The sequence below is a fragment of the Hesperophylax consimilis genome, chromosome 3, assembly GCF_061612785.1.
Source record: "Hesperophylax consimilis isolate HC1 chromosome 3, BYU_Hcon_1.0, whole genome shotgun sequence".
Classification (NCBI taxonomy): Eukaryota; Metazoa; Arthropoda; class Insecta; order Trichoptera; family Limnephilidae; genus Hesperophylax; species Hesperophylax consimilis.
In genome coordinates this window covers 18,818,704-18,833,789 of record NC_142838.1, presented here as the reverse complement: position 1 = coordinate 18,833,789, position 15,086 = coordinate 18,818,704, and the positions used below count along the sequence as shown (strand labels likewise).

Here is a 15,086-nt window from a genome sequence, read left to right as displayed (position 1 = left end):
AACGAGTGGCTAGAGTACTAGAGGCACAAAAAGCAAACAAGCTTCTCACCTTCACTGTAAATTTTTTCCAATTAAATACTTACATTTTAAAATAATATTCTCAAATAATTAAATGTTTAAATTAGTGCAATTAATTTTTTTTTCTTGGGCGTCAAAAAAATAATTGTAACAGCGCAAAATATTTATAAGATCAAAGATCAAAACTAGAACTGAATCTACCGTTTTTCACTCAATTCTACCGATTTTCATTTTCGCGGTATGGCATCACTGTTTGTATTTCGTATTCATGACTCATGACGTCTAACGTCTGCTACTATTCCTGACCTGACAAACCTGTCAAATGTCACTTTTCCTTTTTATAAACAATCGTCACTCATCGATTGTATAAATCTGGAAATAATATTTAGTTTTGTGAATATATTAAATTATGGCTGTAATTGAGTGGCCTTGGCAGTATAACTTTCCGCCGTTTTTTACGTAAGTTACGAAATGATTGGTTATTGGATTTCCTTAATTTCAAGTTCCATGAGTTTGCAGACTAATCATGGGAACACAATTTTACTCAGCGTGATATTATAATATTAATAGTACAAGACGATACGTCTTGGGTGTCGTGAGTTTGTATAATTCATTAATATTTGCCGTGAGACAGAAATCAATATGAACCAGTTGCAACTCCTGTCAATTATAGACTCTCAATATGTTTATCTTGGTGAAGGAAATTGCAATATAGTCTTGGCTCTTGAAGATTCTGGCCTGATATTGCGTCTCCGGAAATCGCAAGAAGGTGTATTGATGCAACGCTTTTCAGATAGTGAATTGAAAGTATTAAATCTTGAATATGAATACTATGAAAAAATTATGACAAACCTGATTGGCAAAACTTTTATACAATCTCCAAAAATCGCAGAACTATACAAAGATGAATTAGAATCTTTAAATGATCAATTGAAATCAATACGGCCAATTTCACGCCAACACAAGCAGTTATATTGTAAATATGGGACTATTACAATAGACTATACATCTAATAAAATATTTCCCCCAATACGATGCCCAACACTGTGTGTAGAAATAAAATGCAAGCAAGGGTGGATGCCTCGATCTTTGAAACAATATGGAAAATGTATGTTTTGTATGAATCAGTATTTGAAGCTGGAGAAAAAGCAAATAACAGCCATCGGTGGTTACTGCCCACTTGATTTGTTTTCTGGAAATGCCAAGCGGGTGAGGAAAGCTTTAATGGAGCTGATGATCAACCCTCAAAACAACTTCAAAGTTTTCTTGTCCGGGAAGCAAATATTTGGAGAGAATATTGCTTTCTCTGTTTTCAGTTCACACTTAAATGATTATTTTTCTGAATATACCAGTGATTCTGTGGACACTATAGACTCCTTTATTGATACCATTCTAGAAGCCCTCATGAACAAGCCACCTGAAGCCGACATTGTAATTCACAGATTTACTAAAAACATGCCTTGCCAAAAGAGATCAAATGATAAACAGAGTTGTGATTCTTCTTGGGAAGGTTTACCAAATGGAAGTGTACTGAAAGCGATACTTCACGCCCAGATGTTGGAAAAGGATTTCACCTTGGAACCACCTGACACGGACACGGCTTCGGACTACGCTTACTTGGAAGAATTGCTGGCTTACTTTAACAAGCCCTTACCATCAAACCCTCAGTGTCTTAATAACCTTCTTCAAGAACTAAAACCTCTTCACAAATATATGCTGGCGTGTTCCGCTAAGGATTGTTCCGTTATGATTGCCATAAAGCCGCTGACATATATTACTGAAGAGTTAATGAACAAACACAGAGTTATAAAAAAACGTGGGAATGCCTTTCTTACTAAAATTGGTGTTATCGATTTGGATCCAAAACCTTCGAGTAAGATTCAGTTGCACAGAAAAAGGAACGAAGATATGATAGAATGTTATAAGAATTCTCTAGTCTAGATCAATTATTTAAAAAATTATATACCTACTCGTTAATTGTTTTTATCGTTAATTTTACAAAATTATTTATACAATGTTATTAATCTGATATTTTATTATTGTTAATGTTTTTAAATCTTTTTAATAAATGCACACTATATTTGAAGTGTTTTATTCACAATTTTCATTTGATTCAATTCATTCCTGAAAAGTAATTTCTATTCCAACGAGACATTATGACATCTACAAATATTCTGAATATTACAGGCTACAACCACACGCCGAAACCAAATCGAAGCAACTTCTAGCATGGAGAAACATGATTTTAGACTATTACAAAGCGACTCATCAGACAATACTCGATGTCAGTGAAGCTCAGAGAAGTCCTCTCTTCTGTAACACAACTATTAACAGGAAACTTCCTTTAGAAGGCATTGTCATAGTTCTGGAAGACATGGCCAAGTCTGGCAACGCGGCGCCCATAGACAAGTCCAAAACTAGATGGGAGATTTACTGGCATTCCTTGGATGAATGGGGTAATATTATTTATTCGTGGGCGTGTAATAATGGAATGAACAATACAGTGTGCACAATACACGAACTCATTGAAGGGGATAATACCACGGACGAAGGTAATTATTTTATTCTGTATTTATTAAAAGCTTATTTCTAACTTATACTTACTTAGCTTGGGAAAAATCATGTTTTGTTTTAGAGAAATTGCTTCAGACGTTTTAAAATGCAGACTAGAACCTTTTCTTCATTTGCAACTTTTTTAAATTTGAAAAGGGTACATTTTAATAGCATTCGACAAAACAAAGTTATTTATTAAACAAATATATTTTAAATTGATCTAGTTAAATGCCTAGCTTCAATTATTTAGACTATTTAATCGTCTGGTAAATTTCATCTGATGTAGTTGTCTGGAGAAACTTGAAACCAAAACTATAATAATATGCTTACTTCATTTTAGTCTGACCTAATTTTCTACATATTTGACAAGCCTTTGATTACAACTACAAGAGATTGAAATCAGATAAGTCTAGTCATCAAACACACTTCTCCATACCTACATACCTATCAGTTCATTTTATCTTTATTGAGTCAAATAAAATTGAGACTATAAATGCTATCTTGCAACATTTAGTTGTTAATCATTGTTTTGAAAGCAGGGGCGGTTCTGGACTTTTTATTAGCTAGAGTGGTGAGATTGAAAAATACAAAATTTGTAGCAGAATTTTTTTTCTTTTTTCCAATTTTCATATAAAAAATTTGATTATAATTCTTTGGCATAAACATTCAGTGATGACCCCAGACTAGTAACTAATAAAAAATCTTACTGCTAGTCACGAGCTCTCGCTTGCGTTCTACTGAGTCGCGGTCGCCGAATTGCGTTAGTACGCACCAAGAAAGTAAGCAGAGCGGTCGCATGTTCGTCCATAGAAACTTTAACTTAAAGATCATCCGAATTAAAATTTTAAATTATATTTCTGCAAATGCTAATAATTACTGTTAGGAATTAATTTTTGTGAAAACAAAGCATTTAAAAAAAAAAAATAATTGTCACATGCTACTTTGAAATCTCCATTTTTGCACCGAAAAAATATGAACAAAATTCAAAGAAATGGGATGTTCGAAGAATTGCATTGTTAAGGAAAACGTAGTCGACCAATCAGTAGTTTCGAAGAATTGATTTATGAAAAAATCTTTTTTTAAAGAATTGATTTCGAAAAAAAAACGTTAGATACCAATTTTTTTTTTCATCTTCAACTTCGTCAATAATTTTCTATTTTTAAATCTTACCACTCTAGCTCACTGAAAAGCCACAGATCGCCACTGTTTTAAAGTTAGTATTAGAGACGTGGATATGATTCTAATAAAAATAAATCTAGGCCCAAAAAGATTTTTTTTTTACAAAATGAACTAAATAAAACTCTGATGATAAACTGCTAAAGTATGTAGTGTCCATATTTTGAAAATTACATTTGCTTAATCTTTAATGATTCTACGTCAATGTTTTTTTTGTTTTCAGAATTTCATGGATTGGATCCAGCGGTTCTTGTAAAAGCCCTGAGGGCCTTACAACTGAATAATAAGTGTGAATTGATAGATTTTGATGACAACCAGGGTGTGAAATTCTTTTAAAATTAATTATTATCTTCTGCCGATAAATAAAACACAACTTGAAAATGTTATAAAAGTGTAATTTAATTACAAATATTCAAAACTCATGTTTAAATTATAAATATGTATCTATACACAATACAACAATATAATTTATTGTTATGTAATTACAAAAATTTCCACACAAAATAATAATGTCCTTTTTAATTTTATTTCATTATAATAGTTAATTATTAATCTTATTTTATTTACAGATCTCTCAATCATATCTTCTTAATGTATTCTTAGAATATAATATCAAATAATATAATTAATGGAATAATAATCTTATATGTAATAATTTTTTATTCCGTGTTCATGAAAACACCGTTCGTAATGAATACATTACATTTACAGCATTTCATGTAAATATTTTATTAACTACATACATGCATACACAAACTTACTCATTTAAAAAAAATTCTCGTAAACAACTTATTAGATTTTACCATAATAATAATATGTGCTGTTTTATGCTATATAAATACAAACAAAATATTTGAATGCATAGAAACATGTTATTAACATGGTAAATTGTAACCTTGTTCAGTAAATAACAAAATTAATACCCACTGATGACCATCTACCTACATAAATTAAAATTTAATTGTTCGTTTGTTCAAAATCTTTAATCTCCGAAACTACTTCTCTGATTTCTTTGAAATTTTGACACAACGTTACGTTTGAATACGCATGTGTTTTTATATACCTATATTATATAGATGTCACATACGGCAGATGAAACAATGCCTTTTTTAAAACAGTGCCATCTGTTGGTCGTAAAAGTAACACGCGCTATAGCTTCTCTGCACAGACAGACTGAGCCAACAGCTAGTATATATAAATAAAAAATGTTAATTTTTGTTAGTTCAAAATCTTAAATCTCTGAATGTTCTTCACAGATTGCTTTGAAATTTAGACACAACATTGCATTCGAATATGCATATGTTTTTATATACCTATATTATATAGATATAAAACAGTGCCGTCTGTTGGACATAAAAGCAAAAGTATCTTCACAGACAGACTTAGCGAACGCATGGCGGGGTACAGCTAATATTTCATAAAATTGTTTTTCAGTAGTTGTTGATAATATTGTTCGAGCTTTTTTATCTTCTGCTAATGTGAATCCTATATTATAGGTATATTTTTTATTCGGGATTGACATTTATGTTACTGTACAACTTGAACCCATATTTCCTGACTTACATCTATGAATTCCACTTTCAAATGTAATTTGTATAATTAATTGATCGTCACAATTTTTTTTTAATTACAAAGTACAAAATTTTTATGTTACAATACTTTTGAATACGTTTGTTAATAGTATGAATACATACATGCCCATTATATACATTTAGATCTGTATACATTTAGTTTTAGGAATTTTTTTACTGTTGTACACTGCCACACACTGTCCTTGCTTTGTAAATGCACACTAACTGCCAGTTTTTTCACAGAATTTGAACAATTCATCAAATTTCAAAGTTAATTTTCAAGTTCTGTTTTTCATTTTGGCCAGTTGCTTCATAGAACTGAAATAATAATACAACTTGAAAATTAACTTAAATTTTAGGAATTGTTCAAATTCTATGAACAACCCGTCCCTAAAGTTTTTCACTCATGTGACACTCAAGTCCGTACTGTATTAATACAACACTGTACAACCAGGAGTACATAAGTAACGTACGGACATAAATATTCCCTTTTCGTAGACACAGTAAATATGTTAACGTATTTTGGTTTTAAAGGGTTTGATGTGTGTAAATGAAATCTCACAACACAAAAGTTGAATATGTATTACGCTTTGTGACTATTTCTATAAACATCTTAAAAATGGATATGGGATATTTAACCGTCATTACAAAGTTTAACAAGGGCTGAGATCAGCTCGCAAACACGTTAAGAATTCTTATAAAAAGTACAGTACTAATATTTACATTAAATTACACAATATTATGGCCAAAACGACAGTAAGTACCGCACATGGAATAATCATATAAAATCTAACATTGAATATAGTAGTTTTCGTATTAATATTGTTTGGTTACTATTACAAATACTTTTCAAACAAAATAACAATCTTGGAATAATGTAAATTATGAAACTAAAATCGTTCATTTAAACTTTCGTTCACACAGCCATTGGACCGTGGATAATTATGCTGTTTGTTTTCACTTTGGACCAAATGCACAGAGGGAGTCTGAGCGGCCATGACCTTTGTGTTCTGCGGAGGTTTGTAGAACCACCACGACAGGAAGAAGAACAGGAGAGATCCCGCTTTAGCAATCAGCGCTAATGCCATCATGTACCTGAAGAGGGGAAAATATCCATTCATTAGAAAAAGTCATAAATTAAAACATTATCTTGTTTATTTTTGGAATAACTTAAGATTAAACTATACGCGTTCGTAGACGGCGCAAATTTAATTATTTTATGAAAATACACTTTTTGCAGGTTATGCTTTAAAAATTAAGACCAATTATTTTTTTGCACCTGTACAAACGCAATATGAATAAATAGTTTTGTTTGTACAAAAACTCAATTCTTTCAATAGGCATACAAATACAATATTGTATCAGTGATCCAATCCAATATTGTATTTGTATGCCTTTCTGGAATGAATTGAGTTATTTATTTATTTATTTATTGTTTATTTGCAAAAACAGTATGAACCAGAACATTGCAATATCGATAATTAACATTTACAAAAAAGTGAATAACAAATAGGTACATTTACAAGTGGGACAAAGAAAAAAGTTTCAAATTTAGATTTACAATTTTAAGTATTGAATAATAATATTTCACGTTTAAATACGTTGTAGGACATGTGGAAAATATCCACATTTCCTGCGAGGCAGTTAATTAACCTAGTGATTCTTCCCAAGGGCATCACCATTGGTAAGTTAGTTCTGCACCTAGGAAGAATCAAAAGCCTGTGTTGGCGGCCTCGCGCGAAATTATCCGGGACATAAAATCCTATTTTAGCCAGAATGTCTGGTATTGATACTAAACCGTTTAGTAGCTTATACGCCATCAGGAGTAATGCAACATCCCTTCTGGAACTAAGGCTGCATATACCCAGCATTCCCGAGATAAATGCTGTTGGAAACAGCCATGGGTAATAACCAAACTCTCTCATGTAGAGGTATCGTAAAAACTTTTTTTGTATCTTCTCGACCATTAGTACATAGACAGTGTCCTCTGGCCCCCATACCTGAGATCCATTCTCGAGAATGCTACGCACTAAGCTAAAGTAAAGCAGCCTTATTACTGCAAGGTTGGTCAAGTCTTTCGAATTGTGTATGACAAAACCCAACATCTTAGTGGCTGATTTACAGATCTTTTCAATATGAGCGTGAAATGTTAAGCGAATGTCGTACACAATTCCCAAGTCCTTGCAAGTCACCATGTGCTTCAGTGACGTATCTTTCATTTTGTAATTAAAATATATGGTCTTGTGTGCCCTTGTAAAGCACATCACTGAACATTTTTGGAAGTTGAACCCAAGTTTGTTATCAATACTCCAGTCAATAATTGCATCGATATCTTCCTGGAGCTTTCTACAGTCTTCTATCGATCTTATTCTCAGAAAGAGTTTGATGTCATCGGCAAAAAGTAGAAAACGGACGAATTTAATCTTTCCCTGAATATTGTTTATAAAAATTAAAAACAATAGGGGTCCTAAATTGGATCCCTGCGGCACACCAGAATTTGTAGGATATGCATTAGAGTTGAACTCACCATAGGACACGAATTGTTCTCTTTCACTCAAATAGTTACAAAAGAGTTTCAATAAGTTTTCCGAAAAACCAATTTCTTCGAGCCTATTTAGAAGCACTAAGTGATCAACTCTATCGAAAGCCTTTGCAAAGTCATGGTAAGATGCGTCAACTTGCTCGTTGTTATCGAGTGCTCTCGACAAGTAATCTGTAAATACCATTAAATTTGTAGTGGTTGATCGGCCATGTCTAAATCCATGTTGTTGTTCGATCAAGAATGGTTCAACTTTGGTATAAACATATTTATGGATAATTATTTCCAATAGTTTAGCAGGTGCGGAGAGAATCGCTATAGGACGGTAGTTGGTTGTTTGATACTTGTCGCCATCTTTGTGTAAAGGGGTGACTTTCGACAGCTTCCATAATTTAGGAAAAATTCCGTTTTTAACCGTAAGATTAAATATATATAGAAGTGGCTTACATAATGGTTCAGAACATCCCTTAATAATAAAGGGTGGAATGAAATCAGGACCATACGATGTTTTTGGTTTCAATTTCTTTACTGCTAAAACAAAATCTACATTATGTGGACAAAACTAATTATTCATATTCATATACGCAAATTAGCTCCCTGAAATTGGATAATGATATATTGTACCCTTAATATACGTATACTTAATCTATACTGTCTAGCATTTAAAAACAATTTGGCTATTGTTATAATAATAATTATGTTTCTAGTCAATTTGAAGAATGAATTGTGTTAATTTGTACGTTGAATTACGTTTGTAGTTATTTAATAACACTTTGGTTATTGTTTACACATCGCCTTTTAATAAGCATTACTTTCTTTTTGTATATACTTACTCCTCCCATAAATACAAGCTCCTGGAGCTCACCTTATGGAGTAGTAGAATAATTAGGAAAAAAAAAATTATTTTGCATCTGTTATAATTTTAAATCTTTTATTATTTTGTAATAAATCTTTTTTTTTAAATATATATACAGTCGAACTTGGTTGTAATGATCACCGCTATAATGAGCAATTACAAAATGACATTTTAGTTCTGGCTTATCTTCATATAATATTTGACTGTTAATGTAACAAGGTCGATTCACTAATATACCGAGCAAATAATTTTGTAAGCACAATTTCTAAATACATGAATGGTCATTGGGTCTGAAAAAATAGTTGTTAATTATTCTAGAACTAAATAGTAACAAGAAGTCGGGGACGCCCGAGGAAGACATGGCATGATCAAGTGAATTAGATACTCGAGTCCGGCCATGCCAAGAGTCAGAATAAAAGAAGAGTATGTATGAGACGATGTATGAATGTGAATGAGGCAAGAAGTGTGTGCCAAGACCGAGTTGTTTGGCGGTCCGTCCTCTCTGCCTACCCCTGCGGTGAAACGTCGTGATGGTTAGTTAGTTAGTTTAAGTAGTAACAAACGTAGAGGCGGAAATTTCCTTTCCCGTCAGGGATGGTTTCTGACTGTATATATATTTATTTATAAATTGCGTATATACAGGCGCAAACAAATAATTAATCCTAATATTTTAAAACATAACGTGTATTTTCATAAAATAATTAAATTAGCGCCATCTATGTACGCATAGATTATAACAAACATTACGTTTGCCCTTGATGAGTAAATCCTCAGATTGCAGTATTTAATCATTGAAGACAATAATAATGACTGAAACAATCACAGATACAGTTAAATATGACCAAAGTTGATATTATGGGTCGAATTAGCTCAGTGGTAGAGCGGCGCTCCGGCAAGGCTGAGGTCCTGAGTTCAGTTCCTAGATGCGACCGAATCTTTTTCTGTTTCACATTTGTCATTTGGAAGTCGCTAATATTGTGTTCAATGATTAAATGAAATATCGTCTATATAGGATAAGTAATTCTGCTCTGACAGCTACAACCCAGAAACATACTTTGCATTGTTCTTATCGAGATTCTCATCTCATCTTCTTATTTTATTTGGTTGGGGACCCATCGCCTTGAGATGGCGTCTCCAGGCGTCACTACTCTGAGCTACTTTGGCAGCCAGATCGACATTATTATTTATTTATGGTGTATTTTTATAGTTCTCACCTGCTCATGAACATGTTGTTATAAACCAGGCAAGCCCCCTTGCCATCACAAGACTGTTGCCACAGAATGCAAGATTTATCAATCAATATTCCAAATATCATCGGTGCAGGAATAGTTCCCAGGAGTCGCACCTTTATCCACTGAATGCCCAGTGCGAACGATCTCTGGTCATCTTTCACACATCTGGAATAGTCAAAATATAAATTAGTAAAGCATTCATTATTTTTAATAATCCCTAATGCGTACTTGTGCTTTCTAAAGGGTGTTTTCACTGTGTACATACTTTCCTTTAATTCCCTACATTTGACATGAGACCAAAACCAGGATATAACTGTAAAGTATGTAGTTGGTGCGTAAACGCTGGTCTTCCATTAATTGAATTGGATGCTCCAACAGTTATTGTGCTCATGTGAGACTAAAGTGAGAAAAAATCACTGAAAGACTAAAAATTTTTGTGGCTTCCAAGATTGAATACTAAACCCATAATATAATATTTTTTTAAGGTTCCTGTGCTACAAATACCTCCGCAAAACTGCTATTCTTTGCAGACTTAGCTAGCGGAGGATTGAACCCCTGACACTTGGGTAGGAATCTGTCTAATGCAGACTTCAATCTTTCTCCCATCGAACTGATGAAGTTCAAAGGACAGGGACTTTGGTCTTAGCTCTAGAAAAATTATGTTTTAGGGGTCAAATTATATTTAACGAGACAAAAGAGGTTTCAGGAAGTTTTCGGCTTTGTCTGAACTACTTCCAGAAAGCTGGTGGTTGATAGCATTATGGCCGCTACACACAATCAAGTTTACCGTCCACTTTGCATCAGACAAGGCTTGATACAATATGCAGTTAATCCATAGTGGCTACACACATTCTATTATATTTGAAGTGACGTCAGTTCATGTGAGTTCTGTGGTGGTAGCAACGTGTTTGAATGACTAACTTTGTCTAAACTGATGAACGCAATAACTAATAACACATCTTGAAGTATGCATGACGCTTAAGATTGATCAAGTAGGCAGAATCGAAAATCGATTCTGTCTTCTAGTACACTTATCATGCAAATTGAAATCCACACACGGTCAAGTTAATTTGATCAAGCGTCAAGTCATGCAAACTGGATGGTAAAGTTGATTGTGTGTAGTGACCATTGGATGTAACTTACCTCAAAGTTGCAGATAATGCCGGCATGGTTGACAAGAATGTGAAGAACATTGTAAAACACGCCAGTATCAAGAAGAAGCCGAGATAGTTGCAGGATGACTCACACATAGTATTTATTGCCTCATAGGGAACGCTCGATCCACCGGTCAAGCTCATTGCTTCAACATTCAGCAATAAGCTCTCATTAGAATTCATTATTCTATCTGGGATTGTGTTGTTATTGTTGGTACTGTTATGTAAACTTTCATAGATTCCTATTTCTTTGGAAGGCTTATGGATGCAGGTGCACTGGGTGTATGCTTTAGAGCCATGTGCATTGGTTTCCTGGGCGCAGCCAGCATAGCAAGGGGAGTAGTACATTACTCCGTCGATTCCACAAACTGGATCGTATACCGATCTTGAACAGGAGCACCCTTGGTTGCACGGAGAATCAAGACTGATTATTTTCCTGTTAATAAGAACGAAAAATATTCATCACTGTATTTTAAAACATATCTAATTCGGTGATTTGTTTGTACATACATACATGGTGTTCGGAAATTAGTGGTACAAGTGGGAAACTGGTGAATCTACATCACAAAACTTTTTTGATGACCTTTTTTTTTGAGTAAATCGAGTTTAAATTTGGAACATTTGAGGTCAAATTTTTACGTGGTTATTATTTTGACTTGGCTCCAATAATTTCTTAATTTCTACATGAATTTCCGAAAGTGTAAAGAATAAAGTATTTTTTTTAAATGTGAGAACTACGAGAATATTGATTATTGATTGTATTGCCCATGGAGCTATGGATTCCCATTTGGGCTATGTTCTCTGGGTCCATAGCAAAGGAGCATAGGGGTCATAAAATAAGATGCAATTATATTAACATAACCTTTATGCTTGTCAGCTGATCACAATTTGATGAAAAGCTGAAACAGGCCAATAATTAACAGGGATCATTCAAATATAAAAATTTCAAAATGTTGCTGATCGTCGATTTGATGGTCATGGAGTTAGAAACACACAAGTTACGGTGAAATAATTCTTACGCTTATCGAACAAATAGGTTCCTATATCCATGAATAATGTCATATCTAGTAGTTCATACACCGATGCTTACACTGCATTTGATGTGTTATGTCCATAAGGCTGTGTGAGGCCAGCAAAAGCCAGGTTGGGGCAGCTGAGGAAGAATCCTCCTGAGAATAGGAGGGCTGCCGCAGTGGACCAGACACATAACTTCAGGATTCCCGCGCAGGGCAGGTTTAGGCGCTTCACCAGGTAGCCACCGAAGAATGTGCCGCCTCCTCCTGCAGGAACTGTTATGAGACCTAGGAAATAAGAAATAAAAACTTTATAAACATGTTTAAAATGTTTTGCTAAAATATGTTTATTCTAAATAAAATATATTTTGTATAATCAACGAAGAAGATAATATCAACAAGTGTATGACTCGTTTAACGGACGATCGGGGTTCGAATCTCAGTTGCAACCATTCCCTTTTCTCTATTTTCTGTAAATTTTCTTTCATTTTTACATTGAGAGTTGTTGATATTGTCTTCTTCAATGAATAAATATTACAATGAAGTTTTTGAGCTTCGACGGCCTCCATAGTCGAGGGACAAGACTCTTGACTAGCAATCCGGAAGTCACGTGCACAAATAATTATGTTATATTTATTTAATGAGCAGGCAGCATTCTGCTAATTTACTAATCTGATTTTAAAATAAGTTTAATGGTACTTAACTGAGTTGTTTTAAATTTAAAATAAGTTAATCATTTATTCTCTCCAATAAGAATCCAATTGCACTTTAAATTGGTTTATATTAGTAGCATCGATGATATGTTGTGGAAGTTTGCTCCACGCTTCCACTTCTCTATTTGCAATGAAGTGTTTCTTAGGATTGGAGGCAAAAGGTGTTTTATTATTTTTTTTATGTCCACCGAGTTTTATATTCTTCGTATTCGTAAAAAGGGTTTACTTTTTGGCTCGCCATAATTTACTATATAAACACATAAAAGTCCACTTAAAGTGGTCTAAAAAAAATTTGTGTGATTATATTGTAATTTATATTTTTGTTGGTGGTGAAGATTTCTTGGATACCAGGGCAACTATAGTCCAGATAAAATGTTGAAAGTTTCAATCAAGTCATCCATTCTTTTTTTTTATCATTGGTAATCTTAGTTCCTTCGTTCCTTGAGTCTATCTACATATTGCTGATCTTTCAAAGCTCTTGTATTTTTGTAAATCGTCTCTGTACTCTTTTATTAGATTATATCTTTTACAAAATATGGACTCCATGTTTGGAAAACATTTTCCAGGTGAGGTTGCATATATGTTTTGTATATTTTTATGTCTGTCATTAGGTCAAGTTAGGTCAATCATGTCTGTTGTTAGGTCAAGGAATGTTTTCCTGGTTAAATATGTAATTTGACTTATTAATTAAAAATAATATATTGCATATTTGTGACCGTTCCAAAGTTCAATTGAATTCAGAATTGAAAAGTTGCTTGAGATTGCTTTAGCTGTGTTTGGTGATCAGATCTGAAGAGCCAGATACTTCCCCACCTTCCTCTTCCCGACATCCTTTCCCTCCCCACTACCTTCAATCTCACAACATACCTACACCGATTGGGAATACCGTAGTCTCACTGGCTTCAGACGGGAGCAGTTTGGATTCTTGTATGGTATTCACATGAAAGAAGTTAATTCTAATATATTGAAAATACATATATTTTATAAATTGAATGTTATCTTTGATATCCATATTTTTCTAAAGATTAACTTTGAAACCATTATTTTAAGTTTGAGTGTCGCACTATTGTCCCTTCCTAGACAGCGCGGGGTCCTGCTCAGTAAATTCACTCTTATCTATGTTGAATTCATATGTAAATTATAGTTGTAATTAAAAATTAATGAAAACTTCCCACAGGCAGTAGTTTAAAGTTTAGTGAACCTGTTAAGACATACCCATTAGCATAGCCGCCCAAGATGCTGTGATGCTGAACTGGTTCTCAATCAGCTTCGGCATGAAGGCGGCGAAACCTGACAAAAGCAGTCCCTCCGTGGCGCCGGCCAGGTTCAGAAAGAAGAAGGTGGGGTTCTTCATCAAGGCTGAGAAGGCCTGCGGGAGCTCGCGAATCTTGCTGAACGCTTCGGTCTGACTTGAGTTACCGTGGGCCTCGGATACCTTCTCTTTTTGCAATTCTTCTGCACCTGAAATATTTACAAAAATACATTATTATTTAATAATTGAAGAGGAAGATAATACTAATAAGAAATCTGAGCGAAACATGAAACAGAACAAGACACAAGAAATTTAAAAAAGTAACGGTCGCAACTGGGAATCAAACTCAGGATCTCTGTGACTTAATTTTTTATGTCATTATTGACAATCACGTATTTCAATTTCAGAATTAACCAATTTTTTTCGGTTGGTAGCTGAGTGAACAAATGGTAAATTCCTCTGCTAGCCAAGTGCTCCGTCATTGCACAAACAACAATTTCCACTCTTTATGAAGATGGGGCGAGTTTTTCAAATATTTTCATGTTATTTGTAGCACGGGAATGTTTGTCCTTCTTTTATAATAAAAAGTTATTTAAAAAGCAGAGTGTGCCTTAACAAATGGTAAAAAAAATGGTATGTATGTATCTTTATAGTTATGGCATTTACGTGACAAATGTACAAACATAGTCCCTAATGTAGATATTGTGTTTGTTAGTTACTCCTTTGGCCGCCTCCACGGATAAGTTTGTATGTCTGGTAAGTTAGCAAGTTGGTCTTCAAAATCCAAAAAAAATCGACATAAACCTAATGTTGTACGACACTGCACAGAAATGTTCTACACTGAACTGCGCTGCAGACCCTTATCTTACTATAACTTCATTTTCTGCGCAGGGTCTTACAGCACTCCGTTTATGATGATTGCTTACCGATCCGTGGGATTACGGGCTTAGTAGAAATTAGTTTCATTCGTTCAGTAAATTTCAAATGAACGAATTTATACAACTTACGT

General features: G+C 33.8%; 3 protein-coding genes across 3 annotated transcripts in view; 2 read left to right on the top strand and 1 right to left on the bottom strand.

Annotated features, from left to right (window-relative positions):
• Positions 1-421: 421 nt before the first annotated feature.
• On the top strand, positions 422-4,214 carry Vps25 (vacuolar protein sorting 25). Its single transcript, XM_089648933.1, has 3 exons — positions 422-477; positions 2,206-2,570; positions 3,971-4,214. The coding sequence occupies exons 1-3, from the start codon at positions 428-430 to the stop codon at positions 4,081-4,083; spliced, it is 528 nt and encodes a 175-aa protein (XP_089505059.1). The 5' UTR covers positions 422-427; the 3' UTR covers positions 4,084-4,214.
• Ipk1 (Inositol phosphate kinase 1) lies at positions 498-2,082 on the top strand. The gene has a single exon (XM_089648924.1). It carries the CDS (start codon positions 661-663, stop codon positions 1,957-1,959), a length of 1,299 nt encoding a protein of 432 aa, XP_089505050.1. The 5' UTR covers positions 498-660; the 3' UTR covers positions 1,960-2,082.
• Positions 4,215-4,311: 97 nt separating the features above from the next.
• The window catches only part of Oatp26F (Organic anion transporting polypeptide 26F), a 128,571-nt gene continuing 117,796 nt past the window's right edge, over positions 4,312-15,086 (bottom strand). Inside the window, exons 8-12 of the mRNA XM_089648914.1 lie at positions 14,041-14,286; positions 12,190-12,400; positions 11,089-11,535; positions 9,928-10,110; positions 4,312-6,413 (exon numbers count right to left, since the gene is read on the bottom strand). Of these exons, the coding sequence (XP_089505040.1) occupies positions 6,209-6,413; positions 9,928-10,110; positions 11,089-11,535; positions 12,190-12,400; positions 14,041-14,286 (1,292 nt within the window). The 3' untranslated portion in view covers positions 4,312-6,208. The remainder of the gene's footprint in view (positions 6,414-9,927; positions 10,111-11,088; positions 11,536-12,189; positions 12,401-14,040; positions 14,287-15,086) is intronic.

Coding starts and splice junctions, on each gene's coding strand:
- Vps25 (XM_089648933.1), top strand. CDS start 428: ATGGCTGTAATTGAGTGGCCTTGGCAGTATAACTTTCCGCCGTTTTTT. Junction 478..2,205: donor AACTTTCCGCCGTTTTTTAC/GTAAGTTACGAA, acceptor TGAATATTACAG/GCTACAACCACACGCCGAAA. Junction 2,571..3,970: donor GGATAATACCACGGACGAAG/GTAATTATTTTA, acceptor TTTTGTTTTCAG/AATTTCATGGATTGGATCCA.
- Ipk1 (XM_089648924.1), top strand. CDS start 661: ATGAACCAGTTGCAACTCCTGTCAATTATAGACTCTCAATATGTTTAT.